Source organism: Lipotes vexillifer, unplaced genomic scaffold (genome assembly GCF_000442215.2).
Source record: "Lipotes vexillifer unplaced genomic scaffold, Lipotes_vexillifer_v1.1 scaffold42, whole genome shotgun sequence".
In the NCBI taxonomy this organism is placed as follows: domain Eukaryota; kingdom Metazoa; phylum Chordata; class Mammalia; order Artiodactyla; family Lipotidae; genus Lipotes; species Lipotes vexillifer.
Window position 1 is genome coordinate 1,327,321 of NW_006783436.1, and position 20,489 is coordinate 1,347,809.

At 41.2% G+C, this 20,489-nt stretch overlaps 1 protein-coding gene across 1 annotated transcript in view; it reads left to right on the plus strand.

Annotated features, from left to right (window-relative positions):
- The first annotated feature begins 7,393 nt into the window (after nt 1–7,393).
- Nucleotides 7,394–20,489, plus strand: part of SCFD2 (sec1 family domain containing 2) — a 404,625-nt gene continuing 391,529 nt past the window's right edge. Inside the window, exon 1 of the mRNA XM_007456086.1 lies at nt 7,394–8,231. Within this exon, the coding sequence (XP_007456148.1) occupies nt 7,394–8,231 (838 nt within the window). The remainder of the gene's footprint in view (nt 8,232–20,489) is intronic.

A 20,489-nucleotide genomic window follows, 5' to 3' on the forward strand; every position in this document is an offset into this window, starting at 1 on the left:
ACGCGCACGCGCAGCAGCATCCGAGCGGCGCGGAGTCTCTAGGTGGCTTCGCTTCCGCGGCGGCGGCCACCTGAGCCTGGTTGCGCCTGCGCACCGTAGTTGGCCCCGCCTCCACGGGATCTCGCTTGCCTTTTAGCCTAGCTTTCTCCCGTGACGTCCTACGTAGGCTACGATTCCCCTCCCCCAACGTTCCTTCTGATAACCTGTAATTGCTTTTGCTGGAGAGTGCACCGTCGTTACTTTCCTCATGTGCTGCTTGCTTTCTCGTTTTGTTTTTTAAAAATCTTCCGGAAGGCCTTGTTTCGTTCTTTACTTGTATCAGACTTGATCCAGAATCGTTGCCTTATCAGTCCCTGTTTCTCATTAGAGAAGAAATCATAATTCATGCCCACTTTCCTGAAAAATTAATTTTAACAGCAAACAAAAGCCAAACTAAAAAATGAATAATGCATTCTCTTTGTCAAAAAGTCAAAGACCTTCTCATCCACTACCCTCCTTTCCAGAAGTAGCCCTTGTTTTTCTGGTTCATGGGCAGCATTATGAAATTTTATACATATTTGCTACACGTGTATTGTTTCGGTGAAAGAACCTGAGATTAATGAGTCTTAAGGGGTACAATATTGTATGTATCACTGTGTAGATTTTTTTATTTGATTGGTTGGTTTGGTTGTTTTTCCTCAGCAGTGTCTTGGAGGTCCTTTGCATATTTGTGTATGTCAAACTATGTTCATTTTTTAAGTGCTTCATCATATTTTTTCATTTATTTATTTAACAATTATTGAATATCTGCTGTTTAAGAACTTGGGAAATAAAAGTATGAGTAAAGCACAGCCCCTGCCCTTGAGAGCTCTCAGTTTATTGAGAAAGGCAGAAGGGTGGTAAACAATTAACTCACCTACAAGGGAAAGGTGGGTCTTAATAGAAGCACCAAGTGTTTTTACACCACCAATGCCACGCCATCTCATGCTATTTAAACAAATCATGTGGTTTTAATCTCCCTAACCTTTGAACATTCCTCTATTGCTATTCTCAGCCTCCCTTGTCTGAAGGGGATAACCCCTTGTGTATTTCTAAAGTCTGTTGAGATATAGTCAACTTTTGAAATCTTTCCTGAACCCCATTTCTTTCTTTATTCTGTAAATACTTATGGAGGGCCTACCAAGTGCCAAGGACTCTTCTAAACCATGTAGATTCAGCAATGAGTAAAACGATGTCCTTCCTCCCGTGAAGCTTTCATTCTAATGAAAGGGAGCCAGACAATAAACATATAAATGTACAGTATGTCAGATAGTGATAAGGATTATAAAGTAGGGTAAGCAGGAAAGGGGGACCCCGAGCAAAGTGATGAAGACGGATAGGATACAATTCTATATCAAGTGGTCGGGGAAAGCCACTCTAATGAGGTGGTTCAAAAGTAGAGACCTGAATGGAGAGAAGTAAACCGTTGGGGATCTCTGGGAGAAGCCCTATCAGGTGGAGAGAATAGGAAGTGCAAAAACTCTGAGGCAGAAGCGTACTTGGAGCATTCAGAGAACCCCAAATGTAGCTGGAGTGGAGTGAGGGAGAGAGGATATGTAGATGAGATTAGAGTTATTCTGGAGTGGGTAGTGCAGAGCTAATCATTCCTTTCTGCAAAGTATGCTGATTCCGTGGCATGTGTCTATCACATCATATAGTAATTATTTGACTACATATCTGTTTTCCTAAGACTTCACCAAATCCTCCCTCCAACAGGGCATCTTCTTATATGTTGTTCTAATTCCTGGTGTGTTGCCTAGCACTTAGGAGATCTTCTTGGCCTCTACTGACAGTAACAAAGTGAAGATTTTACATTCTGCTCGAGTGTCATAAGGCATTCACTCACAGTCCTGTTTATGTTTCTATTTATCATTCTATAAGTCTGTAATGATGGTTTCATGGGAGAACCAAGTGCCTTTTGCTGAAGAGCCTCTTTCTCCTTTCAGCTGCCTGAAATGAGCTTGTCTTTCAAGGCATTACTTAAACTGAACTGAAGAATTGATGAATAATAATTGATGCATCAGAATCGCCTTCATGGTGGAGGTAGCATTTGAGCTAAGCTTTGAAAATGAAGATTTTCACAAGCAGAGAAGCCCATAAATCACTAATAACCACTCTTAAAAAACCTCTTCCTTCCTTGCTTCCAAACTGAGTTCTTTGCCTGGATAGACTTCCTTAGTTAAAGGTATCTTTATCTCCCACCAGGGGAGACTTCAAAGACAGGTAGCTTGAGGATATTATATAAAATTATGACCTTATCAAACTACGATACTCCATATATTCTGATATTTGTTTTCCATTGTGTGTGTGTGTGTGTGTGTGTGTGTGTGTGAGAGAGAGAGAGAGAGAGAGAGAGAGAGAGATCTACTGGTTCTTGGAAAAAAAAAAAAAAAACAAAAACAACAAAGCAACAGTTTTAATGTATCTACCTCTGAGAAGTACTGAAAGAGAATGATCAGTAGATGATTAAAATGACAGGAGGTAAAGATCAAATAAAGGTGCCTTGCTCAGTATTTAGTAGATAGTAAGTACACATAGATGTGTTTTGAATAGATATGGCACTTAGGCTCGACTATACTATTCGCTGCCAACTTTAGTTATGTCATTTCAATGTTCCTCACTTTCCTTATCAGTAAATTGATACATTAAAATAGCATTTTATACCCACTTCTTGGAAGGATAACAAAGGTAAAATGAAGTTTCAAACGTGAAAGCATTTGACAAGTTAGAGGTGACTGGTAAAAGAAGTTTTCATATATTGAGGTAGGGGGAAGTCATTCTGGCTTATCCGTGAGTTAACTTGAATTTTATGCTAACTAGCCTGTTTGTGGCCTATGAAACATACTTTGTACCTCTTCTTTAATTATTAAAGAAAAGGGCACGTTGACCAGAAGTAAAGAATGTCCATGTTAAAAATAAAGATTAGGGACTTCCCTGGTGGTCCAGGGGTTAAGACTTTGTGCTTCCACTGCCAGGGGCGTGGGTTTGATCCCTGGTCAGGGAACTAAGATCCCTCATGCCATGCAGCCAAAAAGTAATAAATAAATAAATAAATAATATTAAATGCCTCCTTTCCTGGAACACCAGAGCTGGTACTCCTTTAATGATAAGACTAACTTTCCAGGTGCCAAGGCCATACTATTCGCTGTGTACCTGCTGATCTTTTTTCTCTTTTTTGAAACCATGTAAGAATGTATCCCTGACTTGTTTGATGTTCTTTCTTCTGATAAGACATAAAATTGTGCTGAAGACTATGCTTCTCCGGAGCAGTTCCTCAGAATTATCTGAGGGGCTGTCTTCCAGGCTATAGTCCTCAGTCTGGCAAATAAAACTTTTCTATGCTATTATAAATTGTTTATTGATTATTTTCTTCAACATATGTTATGGTTTAGGCCTTTTGTCCTTTGAACATCCTGAGAAACTGCACATGTGTAAAGTTTTCCGTCGTCTCTAGATACCATAACAAGGAATTAAGCCTCAATTATTCATCTTCCTCTGCATTCTGATATATTTTAACACTAAATTGTATGTTGCTAGTTGTTTCTGGCAATTGTATCATCTATTCACATCTACACTGCTATGTAAACTTCACATTCTTTAAGGGTGAAAACAAAATTTTTTTGTTCACCAGATTCTCTCTTACAATATCAAGCAAATGGGAAGTGCTTAGTGAATCCTTAAGTGTTGATCATGAACAGAGAGGACTTAGAAATGAGATGGAGATATGCTTGATTTTATGAGAATAGAAAATAATTGCTAGCTATTTTGAGCAGAAAAGTACAAATCACATTTAAATAAGGTACATCTGATGGTCTTAAGCATGCAATTTTAGCAAGAATTCATCTAACTCTGCCATGATGTCTGAGATGAAGAAATCAATTTTTTCCTGGGTTTTCTTCTCTTTTCTGTCTACCCTGTCCCCCAAGGTTATTTCATCCAACCCCATGACTTTTAATACTGTCTATGTGATATATATCTATGACTCTCAATTTTCTGTCTGCATTCTTAATTTATCGTTAAGCTCAGGACAAGCTGCTCACTCAGATGCTTCACCTGATGTCTCTCTTGGGTATTTAATAGCATCTCAAACTTATGCCCAAGACAGAACTTGTGAATTCCCTTCCCAAACCTGTCCTATCCCACTTCCATTCTCTCCCAAGCTTCTCCATCGTATTATGAATAACCACCATCCAACCAGTTGTTCAGCCAAAACCTAAGGAATCATCCTTGATTCCCCTCTTTCCCTCTTGAGTCCCTCTCATGCCTATAAAAATCCATTAGCAAGACCTGTTACTTCTTCCTACAAAATATATCCCAAATCTGTCTACTTCTCTCCATCTCCACTGCAATTCAAGTAACACAAACCCTTCAATAGTTTCCTGTTACACATAAAATAAAATCCAAACTTCCTACCACGTGACCTATAAGCCCCTTCATGATCTGGCAGCCCTTTGGGTGGCATGTGGCTGTACAGGTTGTGTATTGCCCAACTTTATGCAGTCCCCCACATTTCCTCATTCTGAGTCACTTTTTGTCAACTCTTTGTCATTCCCTCACATACTCTATGCTTATTCCCTCCCAGTTTCTTCAGGCCTGAATTCCAACTCTGTATCTGACTCTCAGTCCCTAACTTTGTTCCATTATATATATATATGTCCCACATTCTCAGTATTTTAGCAGAGATGTCTCTACTCATTCACTGAAACTGAAATCTAACTTCCCTCCAGGGACAGCACATCATCCTCATTCTTCTCTACTGTAGACCCACCATTTTTCTTCACCCAGTTGTACTATGGAGCCTGGAGGAAGTATTGCCATTTCCTTTGCTCTGGTGGGCCACTACCAGACTGTTATGGTGCCACTTTCTTTTGAAAATCCTCCTTCTTGCCAGTGCATACCTCCTTATTAACCACCTCTGCCTCTCTCTCTTCATTTCCCCTTATTCACAGATGATGTTGGGGTCTGGTACACAGTCTTCCGTTCCTTTACCACTTGGCATCATAACAAGTAACTTGCGCATTCTGCTCGTATGTTTTTTGATATCCTAGAATCTAACTATTCAACAATCTTCGTTCATCCACATCAGCAGTCTGCATTTAGGGCCACACTATGGATCTCATTATATTCTAGAACTGTTCCTCCCTTGAATTTTAGGGGCCAAGTTACTTTCTTTGAACCTAATTTCATATTCTGCCAACTTTTTTTTTTCAGATTCTATCTCACTTTTCCCTTTTCTGTCACTCACTACTGTTGACCACTCTATTCTTTTTGAAACTTGTTCCCTTCTTTTCTAGTTCCTAGCTCCTATTTCTTTATGGGCCTCTATTCAAACAGTACATTCGAGCTATACTAAACCATTTGTAGCTCCAGAGAACATGCTGTAAGGTTTCATATTTCTATACCTTTGTTCATGCTGCACTCTTTTTTTTTTTTTTTTTTTTTTTTTTTGCGGTACGCGGGCCTCTCACTGTTGTGGCCTCTCCCGTTGCGGAGCACAGGCTCCGGACGCGCAGGCTCAGCGGCCATGGCTCACAGGCCCAGCCGCTCCGTGGCATGTGGCATCTTCCCGGACCGGGGCATGAACCCGTGTCCGCTGCATCGGCAGGCGGACTCTTAACCACTGCGCCACCAGGGAAGCCCCATGCAGCACTCTTTGCTCTGCTGCCAGGAATGCTCCTCCCCATCCTGTACACCTGGTTTTCTTTGAAGGCAACTCAAAACTTATGTCCTATGTGAAACTTCTTCTGACCGCTTCCCTTAGTCAGAGTTTATTTTTCCCACTTTATAACTCTTGAACTTTTTTTTTTTTTTAAAACACTGCTCTGGGACTTCACTGGAGGTCCGGGGGTTAAGACTCTGTGCTCCCAATGTAGGGGGCTCTCGTCCAGGGGTTCGACCCCTGGTTGGGGAACTAAGATCCTGCATGCCACATGGTGTGGCAAGACAAACAAACAAAAAATTAAAAACATTGCTTCTGTAATGTTTTATTGCATTTGCTTGCTTTACATGTGTGGGTTCTTTTATTTCAGATTCTTCTGAAGGCAAGACTGTGGCTTACTTCTATCTATATCCTCAGTGTCCAACAGTGTCTGGAATATTGTACATGTCCATTAAAAGTTGGTTGAATATATTATTTATTATACTGATATGAACTGAGCATTTATTCAACAAACATTTATTGAATACCTGTTATTTTCTAGTGTTGGGGATACCAAGCTTCTAGCGCACCATCTAGCAGAACAGATATGTTAAGGAAAACAGGTATGTTAAAACTTACCCCAGATATGGCAAGTACTTAGCAGAGGTGTAAATTTTTCATGGATCAGGTAATATATCTTATTAACCACTGTATTTTGGAGCCTAACTCAGTGATTACACTTAATAAGTGCTTTAAAAATAGTGATTGAATGAACTGAACCTGTAAAACATTCTGGGCTCAATCTGTTGACTTCATTGTGCAGCTGTTTAATGTTCTAAGCTGGGATAGCTGGAGAGAAATAGAGAAATCATGAAGGTTTTTGGTGCCATTATAACGCATCTGGCTTTATTCTGTAGGCAACTGGGCCAGGAGAGGATTTTAAGCAGAAAAATGGTTGAACAAGCTTAGTTTACTAGGAAGCAAACTGAATGGAAGGGAGAAGAGATGGAAAACTGGGAAATGATGGCGGGGGGGAGGGTCACTGCTATTGTTCAGTTGACCGAAGACGGTGGATTAAGGCAATGAGAGGAAGGATGGATGAGGAGAAAGGGCTGGATTCTAGATTTTTGAACTGGATTAAGATTTCGTGCCAATGAGATGAGGGAAGGAAGATGGGGAAAGTGAAAGAGAAACTGTTATGTCTGTTAGAGGTTTGTGTCCAATAATGTATGTGATAGTAATGTATAAACTAAGAAACATCACACAGCAGTTGGTTGTTTTTATCTTCTCTGGCTGCTCTTAGTTTTGCTGGGCAACACATCACTTTTAAAGAAATGCGTTCAGATCCAAGGAAAATATCATATTTAGAATTAGGATTTATCATTCCTGAGATTTCTCAAGGAGCAGCTTAGATAATCCGAGCAGAGAGGGAGACGAAAAGAAAACCCCTCAGCTTTATTCTTAGGCAGCTCTTTCCACTTCCCCGAACTTTCGAGGCACCCGGGAGCCTCAGAGCCCCGCCCGTTTATTCCCAGCCGTCACCATTCTTCCGCGACGTCTCCCCGCTAGCCAATCACGCTCCGTAACGTCATTACCATGCGCCTACACTGGATGAGTCGGAGGCCATCCCACGTGTACTGTATTGACTGTCAATGTCTCCGGGAGCCCAATTCCCGGAAGCTGTGGGTTCTGAGAGAAATTCCTGCACTCGGTGCCCTGAACCTGCGAATCCCCACCATGAGCACCCCAGGCGTGCTGACCTTCACCCAGCAAGCCTGGGAGCAGGTCCTGGCCAAAGTGAAACGGGCCGTGGTCTACCTGGACGCCGCCTGCGCCGAGAGCCTGCACTGGGGCTGCGGGTCCTCACGGCTGCTGGAGGCGGTGGGGAGCTCTGCGTGTTACGTGCGGGAGTTCGAGCCCGCCGCAGTTGGTGGCGGAACCGAGCAGCCCAAAGCGGTGTTTGTGTTGAGTTGCCTGCTGAAAGGCCGGACCGTGGAGACCCTACGGGACATCATCTGCCGCAGTCACTTCCAGTATTGTGTGGTGGTCACGGCTGTGAATCACGCAGTCCACCTCACGGCTAATCACGTGCCGCCGGCGGCGGCGGCTGAGCTGGAAGGGCAGCAGCCAGTGTTCGAGCAACTGGAGGAGAAGCTGTGTGAGTGGATGGGCAACATGAACTACACGGCTGAGGTGCTGCACGTCCCGTTGTTACTCGCATGTGCTGCTCCCCACCTTGCCTTGACTCCAGCTTTTGCTTCCCTTTTCCCACTATTACCCCAGGATGTGCATATCCTCAACTGTGCCCGACCGGACAAGAGGAGGCTGGGAAACCTGGGTGAGGTGGATGCCACTACCCTAACCCCTGAGCTGCTGCTGACGATTAGGTGCCTGGTGTCCGGCCTCAGTTCCCTGTGTGAGCATTTAGGGGTACGGGAGGAGTGTTTTGCTGTAGGTTCCCTCAGTCGGATCATCGCTGCAGATCTGGCCAATTTTGCTCCCGCCAAGAACAGGAGGAAGACCGCCACAGGCAGGGCATCAGTGGTCTTTGTGGACAGAACTCTGGATCTCACAGGTAAGTGGCGTTTGCTGTGGAAGGCTTCATAACCGCTTTCCAAAGTGCTGGGACTTTCATTGATTCAACATATATTTTATTGACCTCTAACTATGTGTCAGCTTGAGGAGTCAAAGAAGAGTTAGATGGATACAGTCCCTGATCCCACAGTTTATCGTCTAGAGGGGGGATACAGACAAGCAAATCAATTAAAATCAATTTGTTAAATGCTGTCTTGGGTAAATACATCCTCAGCGTGCACTGCCCTTTTAAACAAGAACAACTGCGTCTAGCCCAGAGGTTGGAAAACCAGACTTAATGCTGACATGGAGGAGAGCTGTCCACCTGGGAACCTTTTAGACTTGTGCAGATATCAGTATTCACAACAGTCCTTCATAAGAAAGCTTGAAGCTGTTGGAGAAGTATTAACAGGTGAACAAGTGGAGGTAACCTGTACCACAAAACACGAAAATATTACAGTTAGTTGACTTTCAAGTTTCTTTACATGAGTGTTAATAAATGAGGCTGAACTTAAATTTCACCAGAAAATGAGGCTAAACAGAATTGTAGAAAATATCTACAATTGTATTTAGTCTCATATTCTGGTGAAAATATTTTCAAACGTTCATTTACTCTTAGCTCTCCTTCTATTGAAGATTGGGTAATCCCAAATTGTAATAATATTTATACACATAAGTAACCAATGTTACCCTTAAAATAGATGAAGAAAAAACATTTTCTGTTATTTGACATGTGCATTTATTTTCAAAGGTCAACTTTATTATTCTCTAACTAGGTAGATGTAATGATGCTGGTAGTGTAGGCTGGCCACACCCAAGTTCAGGGAGAATAATCAGGAAACTGACTTTGGTAAGCATTCCCTTCAGTAGGTTAAAAAAAAATGTCAAATGAAGTTAAAAAAAAAACCACAACAGGTGCATTTGAATTTTTGACCTTATAAGATTCATTTTCAGATCATAAAATAGAAAGTAAGCTAAGTGGTAATACTGAGATGTAAGCTTAATGATGTGACTGAAGTAACCAGGTGCTCAGCCTGTCAGTGTGATTTAAATAAAAGTAATCATTGTAACACCCCTGAACTCTTAGAGGATTAAAAACACCTGATGAGTGAGTATATGCTTGTTGAGTTTTTGAGTGCGTGGTATATACTGCTTATGCTTCTATTTCTTTTTGCCCAAAATGTGACATATTGTTTCATAATTAATCAAGGTCACATATTTTTGTGTCCCCCCCACCAAAAACTCCAGTTAGGCAAACTTTAATGTCCTGGCCATCCAGCATCATAGCAACTACTCCTTTACATATTATGCATCTCTTCTTTGTATATGACTCTTCTAAATACAGAAAAAAACAAGGTAAATGTAGCCTCTTGTCCTCTAAAAGCTTACAATACGAAGTAGTCAAGAATGATTTAGAAAATAAGGGCGCTAGGAAGACAAAGTTGCCATTCAGCACAATTATTTTATACTTTCTCTCGCTTCAAGCCTCCAGATTTCCCTCCCCATGTTCACCCCCTCAGCTTTCTTGCTTTTATATAAGCCACCAGAAAACGTCTGTATCTTCTTATCACTAAGTCTACCAGCCTTTTTACCTCTGTACCCCACATATTTTTCTTTCCTTCCTTCATATTAAAAGATGTACTGTCCCTGCTACTATCTAGTGCCAACTTTTCCTCCTTTGCAGGCTAGATCTTTTCCTTTTTCACTTCTCTCATAGGTTTACTTCTTTCAAATACCCTCCCCTTTCCTAGATCATCATTTTTTTAAAAAAGTCTTTTCTACTAGGTTTTCCCCATCAACATACACAGAATGGAACATCTCCTTTCTTGACCCCTCAGGCTCAGTTTCATTTTTGTTCCATTTTTAGCAAACTTAGAAATTTGTCTGTACTTGCTGTCTCTACAATCATCTGCTTCAATTTTCCCTTGTCTTCAATTAGGCTGTTTGCCCCTCAGTACTCCTCAGAAACTTCCTTTGTCAAGATCACTGGTGGCCTCCATGTCACCAAATCCAATATTCAATTATCAGAATCCATTTTACTCATTCTGAAAGCCGGATTTGTCACAACAGAGTAGAGGATGTAAATAGTTAAAAAAATACAAATATTAAAGAAGTACAGAGGACATACAGATCATGCACTTTCTTGTGTAATCCCATCAAAACATAAAACTGGCGACATGTTATTTGCTTGCTCACAACCCTCCCATCACACCCACTATCAAATCTAAGTTCCTTAGCACGGTTTTCAAGGCCATACATCATCTGCCTGTGTGTACCTATCCCACCTCATCCCTTATTGATCTTCCCCCACACACTGCTCTCCTGGCATGCTGTCCACCTTGCCATTTCTCAACATGCGAAGTATGTCCCAGCCCCAGGACCTTTGATGTTCTTGTGCAGCTCAGCTTGGAATGCTCTTCCTTCAGGTGTCTACATGGTTTTGTCGCTCATTTCCTTCGAGTCTCCACTCACATGTCTCCTTCTCAGACAAGCCTTCCCTGACCACTTTCTTTAGACACTCTCTAACCCCTTACCCTGCTTTATTTGTCATAGTCTTTATCACTACCTAACATGCTAATTGATTGTCGGTTGCCTGTCTCCTCCCATTTGAACGGAAGCTCGTGAAGGGAGGGACTCTATTTTGTTTACTGTTTATTAACGAGCACTCAGAAGAGTGCCTTGAAAATAGTAGGTATTCAGTAAATATTTATTGAATGAATGGATGAATGAACAGGTGAATTAAAGGTTGCTGCCAACTAGACTTTCATTGAGGTTAGTATACTTATTTTTTCTGATTGAATATACTTCTGAGATTCCTAAGTTGCATCACTAGTCATTCACAAATGCAGCGGGGCACACATTTTCTGAATATTCTAAAATTTGACAATTTGGGCCCACAGTAGTATTTGAGAAAGGAAATAATAATATTAACTAATCATATTTATGTGATTATTTAATGGATAAAAATCACTTCCACATTACCTTATTTGATCTCAACAAATTAGGTGAGTTAAGTATTATTTATCATTTCAAGAATAAAAAATTGAGGCTCTGAAGTTGTTCTTTACTGGAGAAAAGAAAAGCAGAAACATTAAGTAGTAGGCCAGATGTGACAAGATTGCTCCAATATTTCTTTTAGTGTCGGAGGTCAGCATCTTTTGTTTTCTGAATTGTCAGAGTTAAGTGCTCACTTTCTTTTTATTTGTTTAGGATCCTTCCTCCAGTAGGTGGGCTTCCAGGGTGTGCTTTAAATTGGTGAAGGTACTCATTAAGCAAACTGGTGTGGGAGAAGACATTTTAGGTACATGAGACCATGTAAAAGAATATTTAATGTTAAAAGGGCATTGTTCAAAGGGAGCAAATGGGAGGTCACTCTGGGTAGATTCAAGGCAACAGGTAAAGAGAAAGAAAAATTCATTTACTTTGTCCAGGGCTTAGGAGGAACCATGAAATTATTGTTTTCAATAGAATGCCAAGAGAACTACGCAAGCTGATGATAAAGCAATGGGAGTGAACCTCCCAAAAGTTCCTTGAGGTATTTCCCAAGTGCATTTAAAATTATAAGGACTCTGCTTCCTTCCTACTTTCCTGAATAATTCAGTGGAAAAGCATCTAGGTGGGGCTAAGCAAGATAGGTGTCCATGCAGGAAGGAGAGCACTACCAGGCCTGGGTGAGGGAGCTCAAGTTGGGTGAGATCTCCTGAGTGGGGAGAGGTGCCTGCATGAGGTGGTGGGTGGCAGCAGCAGTGGCCTGGTGGAATAGGAGATAAAGGGAAGCCAGAGTGGGTGGCATAAAGGGGTGTCCCTGGGGCCCAACATATTTACCTCTCTACTGGTGCATGGAACAAGTTTGATTTGTGGTCCCCTCTGAAACCAGTCAGCTTTGGCATAGTGTAGCCGAGAGAAGGTCCATGATCTACTTCCCATTTTTAAATTATGACATTCCCTCCTTCAGAAGGGATCTAAATTATATCTGGCTGGTGGAGGGTAGATTTTGGAGGATAGATACTAATTGGAGCAACTTTGTTACTATGTCCTAATAACTTACAAATTGAAGTTTTTTTAATGGATACCTTTTGGATAACCCTCCACACTATCTTCCAGATGGTCAGTTTAATGGTTCATTTATTTCAAAAATGTTTCAACATAGTGTTATTATTCCATATTGGTAATCCTCAGGGCTGGTTTTCAGTTGGTGCGTAGCTGTACTGTCAAACCTGTTTTTTAAATACTAAAGTACTTCTGTACTAGCCAGTAAAGGGAAATTCTCTACTTGTTGAGAATTACCTGTTACTGTTGCCTGGTGGAGGTGAGTGATAGGGCTTAGGAGCATTGTGGTGTGGATGCAGCTGACCCCCAGGGGTGCTGAGGCAGCAGGGGGAACTCATGCTGGTAGTGATGGTTGTAGAGATGCAGCCCTTCTCCTCTGCTCCAGAGTGGCCCAAAATTGGATGGGGTGGTAGGGTAGGTGGTGTTGGTGGCATTATTTTTGGGGCGGGTGCTTTCCAACCTTGATCCAGGCTCTGGCGTCCAGGAGCATACCCGATCACCATGCTCAATTTTTTTACTGATCTTTCCTGGATGCAACAAGCATAAGGAGCTGGGGAGCTCATGACTTGTTGTTACAAGAATTTGGCGTGGGGCTTCCCTGGTCGCGCCGTGGTTGAGAGTCCGCCTGCTGATGCAGGGGACGCGGGTTCGTGCCGCGGTCCGGGAGGATCCCACGCGCTGCGGAGCGGCTGGGCCCGTGGACTGTGGCCCCTGGGCCTGCGCGTCCGGAGCCCGTGCTCCGCAACGGGAGAGGCCGCGGCAGTGAGAGGCCGGCGTACTGCCAAAAAAAAAAAAAAAAAAAAAAAAGAATTTGGCGTCGTTTCTTTTCTTTTTTTTAAAAAAAACTTTTAGTGGAATAGAGTTGATTAAAAATGCTATGCTAGTTTCCGCTGTACAGCAAAGTGAATCAGCTATACATATACCGGTGTGGTTTCTTGCATCATATTGTGGTTTAGACAGAATGTGGGGCATTGTTTAGCCAGGGATAGCTGTAGCATATAGATGATTACACCAACAGTTTCTAAAAATCAAAAGGTAATTGGAAATTATCAGAATGACTTGAATGGTTTGAATTTCAATTTAAATTATGTGACAGCAGTTTTTTCGGTACGCGGGCCTCTCACTGTTGTGGCCTCTCCCGTTGCGGAGCACAGGCTACAGACGCGCAGGCTCAGCGGCCATGGCTCACGGGCCCAGCCGCTCCGTGGCATGTGGGAACCCGTGTCCCCTGCATCGGCAGGCAGACTCTCAACCACCGCGCCACCAGGGAGGCTCCAGCAGTTTTAATATAGCGACCAAAGGGAAATACATTTTTAGTTTTTTATTTAGATGTTAATTTATATACCTAGTATATTAATTTGTTATTTGTTGTTAAATATTTTGGATGCCATTTTTGATAATTTACCATTAGAAGATTTATATGCTTATGTATATATTCTTGGATGTAAAACTGACACTACCAAAAAGAACCTCCAGTAGTTCATAAATATTCGGCAGCGTTAATATCATGCTTACAATTTTGAGAAATTTCTCTTTTTGTCATCATCTTTGCTGAAAGTAATATCGCTTTGTCTAATAGTTGGGTTTTTTTTTTCAGTGAACATTTATTGAGTGCCTACTATGTGCCAAGCGTTGTTCCAGGTCTAGGGAAACAGTGGTGAACAAGATAGACAAGTTCCTTGCTCCCTTGAAGCAGTTGATAAGCTCTCAGGGCTGAAAAATAGAGAAAGTTTGTTGCAATTGTTTGAGAAGTAAATGGCCACCAGTGTCTGTTGCTATGATTTTGGCATACTTCTACCACGTCTAGACCACACAGAAGCTTGTGTCTCTGCAGAGTGCTTCAGGCATGTTTGCATAGGGGATTTAAATACAGCATTCTACGGACTGTTCTGGCTTCTAATTTGTTTCGAGGCACAACTAAAAAGGTAGACGTGATTTATGAATCTTGAAAAGTTTGAGTCTGGTTTTCTTTCCATTCTTTTCTGGCTCTTGAGATAGACTAGAGAGCATTGTTGATAGTTTACAAGTTCAAGATCAAAAGATAGGAGGTGGCGGTGACTCTGGGAAATAAATTTCCTTTCTTGGTTCAATTCTCCTGAATTTTAGTTTCATGTAAACTTTTAAATTAAATTTAGTCAGTTAAAGGTTAACTTCCAATCCAATGGGTGGTTCTTAATCCTGGGATTATGGTATACTTGTGCATTTATATTTGCTTTAAGGTATGATTGTATATTATTTTGTTAAAGTCTTGAAATTTGAGACTATTAATAGTGGCTAACATTTGAGAGCATACTACTTTTCTCAGCAATCTATATATATAAACTCCTTTAATATTCATAATAATTCTTTTATAATTATCCCCATTTCACAGATGAGGAAACGGAGACATATAGGAGTTAACTAACTTACCCAAGATCACACAGCTAGTAAATGGCAGAGTCAGGGTTTGAACCTTGTCAGCTTGCTCTAGAGCCTGTGCTCATAATCTGTCTCATATGTGAGGCTATCATCGTCCTGGTTAGTAGAGATGATGCTGATATGGCCTCTAGAAGCTAGCAGCTTCCAAGACTAAACACAGTTGTTGGACTCTGGTGCTGCCTTAGTATTCAAAGAAGTGACTTATTCTTTCCTCCCCCATCTCCCCCAATCTGATTTTCCACAAAATGCAAAATAAGCAATTAATATCTTTATTTTAGGGTTCAGAGGATACTGTTTAAAATAAGCATAGGTATGAGGAACAATTGAGAAGCCATTTAAGGCTCTGACTAGATTGCAAGGTGTTAGATCCAGACCAGTATAATAACTTCAAGTCTTAGCTTAGTGACTTACCTGTTTGATTCTCATTGAGCCTTTTGAGGGTTTTCTCATTTGTAAACAGGGGAAAAGAGTGACCTTGAAGTGCTGTTGGAAACATATGAAATCATCCATCCATCCATCCATTATATAACTAAAACAGTAGATAAGAGATGAAAAAGTGATAGGGTTTCCATTTTATTTTATTTTATTTTATTATCTTTTAAGCTTTTAAAAAATTATTTATTTTTGGCTGTGTTGGGTCTTTGTTGCTGTGCACGGGCTTTCTCTAGTTGCGTTGAGCTGGGGCTACTCTTCGTTGCGGTGCGCAGGCTTCTCATTGCGGTGGCTTCTCGTTGCAGAGCACGGGCTCTAGGCATGCAGGCTTCAGTAGTTGTGGCTCATGGGCTCAGTAGTTGTGGCTCACAGGCTCTAGAGCTCAGGCTCAGTAGTTGTGGCACACAGGCTTAGTTGCTCCACGGCATGTGGGATCTTCCCGGACCAGGGCTCAAACCTGTGTCCCCTGCGTTGGCAGGCAGATTCTTAACCAGTGTGCCACCAGGGAAGCCCGGGTCTCCATTTTAGATAGCATAGCTAGGGAAGACCTCTCTGAGGATGTGACATTTGAGCAGAGATTGACAAGAGAGAGGAAGCAGGCCATGTGACAGCCTAGGTGTTGAACATATAAGACCCAGGGAATGGCAAGTGCAAAGGACCTGAGGTGGGAATATCCTTGACATGCTTGAGGAGGCTCGTGTGGCTTCCTTCAGCTTGCCCTGCAAGCAAGGAGGGCGGTGATAGGAGATAATGTTGGAGAGATAGGCAGAAGGAATGCATTGTAGGGCAAAGTAAAGACTTAGAGTAAAAACCAAAGTATGATGGGAAAGTTGGAGGGTTTTGAGCTGTGATATGGCATGCTCAGATTTACATTATACAGGATGATATATGTAAGGAGTAAGGGGATTGCAGTAGATCCTCAATATATGGTAACTGCTACCACTATCTAGGTTGTGTAATAGGCATGAGTGGCTCGTTACAGTAGCCTTAGCTCTGCCCCTCCCTAGTCATAAGTCAGTTTCCTGATCTGTAAAATGAGGATAATAATAGTACCCACCAGAAGACTGAGAGAGTAAAATAAGTTAACATGTCTAGCTCCTAGAACACTGCCTGGTACATAATGGGGAATATGTTTATTAATACTTTTATTAATTAATGATATGCCTTTAAAATGATTTAATGTTTTATTCTTTTAAATGTATGTTTTCCCCCTAAGTATAAGACTAAGAACATAAGTACAAGAGTAATTTGCCATACATGTAACCCAGAAGAATTTTACTACCTGACCTATTATCTGCCACTAAAGTAAGTGAGAGTTGGTTAGAATTAACCATTTGTCAAGAACTGTATTCTGTCATACCTAGAGAAAAAAAAAAAAGAAGTGCAGTAAATGAAAGAGTCTTTCTGTGTAATCCTGCAAGATCACTACAATTTTGGTTACTTAGGGGAGTGTAAAGAATGACATGGATGATTTCGATTCATTTCATAAATGTTTATTGAGCAACTTTTATATGCAGGCTCTGTGCTAGGTGATAGTGACATAAAGCCTCCCTATTCAGTGTGTCCTGGGGACTGGCAGCCTGAAGCCCAGCTGGAAGTGAATTAAAAATGCAGAATCCCAGGCTTCACCCCAGGCTTAAGAATCACAATTTTAACAAGATCCTCAGGTGATCTGAATGTGCCGTAAAGTTTGAGAAGTGCAGGCATAAAGATCAAACAGTCAAGACTCTTGTCTATGAGGAAGCACAAAGCTTAGCAAATTCACGTATGAATGATATGTGCCTTCATAGGGTTTAGGTACAAATAAGGGGTGGCCATTTCTAGACCAGTGGTTCTCACATTTGAACCACCCCAGAAAGTCTGATTTTTAAAAGTGGTCTGGGCAGAGGCTGGGACCAGTATTCTTTTAAAAGCTCCCTACGTGTGCAAACATGTAAGAAGGAGTGTAGGTTGTTCTGGGAATTCTTTTTAGGTAATTTTTTAGTAGAGCTTAAGGTTGGGATGAATGACTGAGGGAGAGGTAAGAGATCATGAGGGAAGGGTGATAAAGATGATGAGGAAGGAGACTGGGGCCATGTTCCACAGACTTTAAATTTCATGCTTGGTGAGGAGCCATAATAAGTTTTTAGGCAGACAAAGTACATGTACAGATTTTCTGTTGAATGAGTTCTCTGGTAGATGATGTGATGGATGGATTTATTGATTCCAAAGTGGGAACTGAGGGGGGATGGGTAGGTTTTTTGTTGTTGTTTTGCTTGCTTTTTTTATAGTCAAGTTTATTAAAGTATAATTTACATATAGCAACATTCATCCTATATAGTGTGTAGTTTTGTCAAACAACATATAGTCGTGTAACCACCCACCACAATCAAGATATAAGAGGAGTGCCATCACTCCAAAAAATTCCCTTTGTACCCCTTGTAGGCAGTCTCTCCTCTTACTCTCATATCTGGCAACCATGGAACCATTTCCTGTCCCTAGAGTTTTATCTTTTCAAGAATGTCATATAAATGCAATCATATAGTATATAGCCTTTTTGAGTGGCCTCTTTCACTTACCATAATATGGTTTAGATTCATCCATGTTGTAGCTTCTATCAGTAGTTCACTCCTTTTTATTAATGAGTAATATTCAGGGGTATGGATGTAGCACAGTTTGTTAATTTGTTCATCAGTTGGGCTGTATCCTTAAAGTGTGTAGAGAGGAATAACGTTGTGAGCTGTCGGCTCAACTAACTCATACTGTGTGGTGTGCAGTGCTTCTTTTTTTCTTTAATTTTTCCAGTGATTCTTAACTGTTTTGAAATTAAGGAACTTTTGTTTTGAGCAACTGGTCAAAGTTGTGGATTATCTAGATAAAAGCATAAACTTAAAATATTTCTCATAAAATTCAACCCTCCCATGCATCCATAGAGGAGCCCAGCCTAGGAGCAATGGGCTTCTTGAGATAAAAGCAAGAAATACTGGAGGCTAGGAGACTATTGATCAGGAGACTATTAAAATACCTAGGTAAGAAATGATGTGAATTTATACCAAGTCAGTAATAGGAAGGATGAAGAAAGGAGTAGTTGAGTATTTAAGTGAGAGAATTAATAGAGTGGTGAGTGATATAATGGTAGAAGGTTATGAAGAATTTGAAGACATGCCAAGTATTCTAGCCTGGGCAATTTCAGAATCCATTCACAGAAAGAGGGAGTGTAGGAGAAGATTTAAGTTAGGGGCAATATAATGAATGCTCTGTAACTCTCTTATCTAAAATTACTGTGTGGTGAAAACTACTCACTGAATAAACTTATATAAGTACTGCCTTATTATTCTCCGCCTCCATCCCCCCCAAAGTCCTACCTGGTATATGGCAAACTGAAACAGCCTTTTGACCAGTATGTATTATCTACTTTAATGCATCCCCTTTGTACTAGATTTGACTGATATGAGCCAACCATAGGTAGTGTTAGAAATGGTAGTATTAAAGAGTAACTAATAACTAACACTCCTTTAACCATCCAGATTCTAAATTGAATATGGAATAAGGGGTTGGCAGGCAGAGGCCAAAATACCAGTTTTATGGTGGAGACAGTGAACCTTAAAGAATGTGGCTTACATCTATGGGCAAGTGAGATTCCTAACACCAAATTCTTGGGTTGGAAGGTTTACCCACTCAGCATCAGGAGTGGACCAGAGAAAGTCTTTTTCCCTCTTTCCAAGGGCAGAACCTATCCTAGGCAGAATGAGTAGAACCTGACAACCCAGGGGAAAAGTGATTGATTGAAGGAGGTGAGGCAAGTTCAGAAATGTTATGCTAATTGTTGTCCTTCTACATAGAAGGAGACATCAGGAGCAATAATGAAATATTCTGTTCTTAGAAGACAGAAATGTCATCAAATACTGGAACATCTCAAAATAATGAAAGACGGTCAAATATTCTTAAGGAGGAGTCATGGGGAATCAGAAAGGAGGTGAGGTGTTTTTTTTTTAAGATTTGTGTATTGTGTAGTTTTTTTTAAATTAATTAATTTTTATTTTTGGCTGTGTTGGGTCTTTGTTGCTGCCCGTGGGCTTTCTCTAGTTGTAGCAAGCGGGGCTACTCTTCGTTGCAGTGTGTGGGCTTCTCATTGCGGTGGCTTCTCTTGTTGCAGAGCACAGGCTCTAGGCTCGCGGGCCTCAGTAGTTGTGGCTCGCGGGCTCTAGAGCGCAGGCTCAGTAGTTGTGGTGCACGGGCTTAGTTGCTTCACGGCATGTGGGATCTTCCTGGACCAGGGCTCGAACCCGCATCCGCTGCACTGGCAGGCGGATTCTTAACCACTGCACCACCAGGGAAGTCCCAGGAGGTGAGTTTTTGAATATACTAATTCCAAGAATCCAGTAACCCTATCTCAACACAAAGGGACACTGTGCACAATCCCAAAATATCCTGTTTGTGAAATGTAGAGAAGGCTCTTGTGTTTTTATCTTTAAGCCCTACTACAGTATGACTGAGCTCTTGTGAAGATGCCTCAATTCTTGCTTCTCACTTTATTCCATTTAAGTAGAGGCAAGTGTAGATGTTATATGCCTTATGATGATGATACTGGCACATACATTCACATATGATCCACAGGGTCATACAGGATTGCTATTTTTCCAGTGCTGTTAACTATAAAAGTTTAGCCTTTGAAACAATTGGCTGAATTTAGGATCTCAAATACTGAGCTTCAAAGATATTTAGGTGTTGGTTGGACCAACTGTGAGTTTTTAGCTTGGTAAAATAGCACCACATTTTTGGAAGTTGCGTCAGATCACACAAGGAGCTAATGGAGGATGGGACCACTAGAGCCCATGTATCCAATTTCTTGTTCCTATACCCTCTTTAGAAGAGAAGGCATTGGGAAACAAACCATTCTCTGGCCAGACTAGACCCCATTGCTCTTGGCTAGATTAACAGTTGGACAGGGAAAAATAACTGGGTTCAGCTTGACTTCCACTCTTCAGCATCTTAAATAATACTTTAAAATTTCTATAATAATGGAAAAATTAAGCTCTCTGAAAATTTAAGTGTGATACAAATCTTGGCATTTTATTCATTTCATAGAGGAAGAATCTGAAGTTACTGTGACATTGAGAGGCCCCAAATGCTTAGTCTATGTTTGAGTCATGTAACTGGCACTAATTAAATTTTTTAAATGTATATTGAACCCTCTAAAGCTGGACATGCAACAAGAGCAGGGCATGAGTCGAAAGCCTGTACCTGCTTTATCCTTCATTATCACACATATTAAATACACATTCCTTTTGACTAAACCTAAAAAGTTGAGTAATCCTGCTCATGTAAATTTGGCATTTTGTTAATTCTCATATATAATATTTTAAACAGTTTCTGAAAG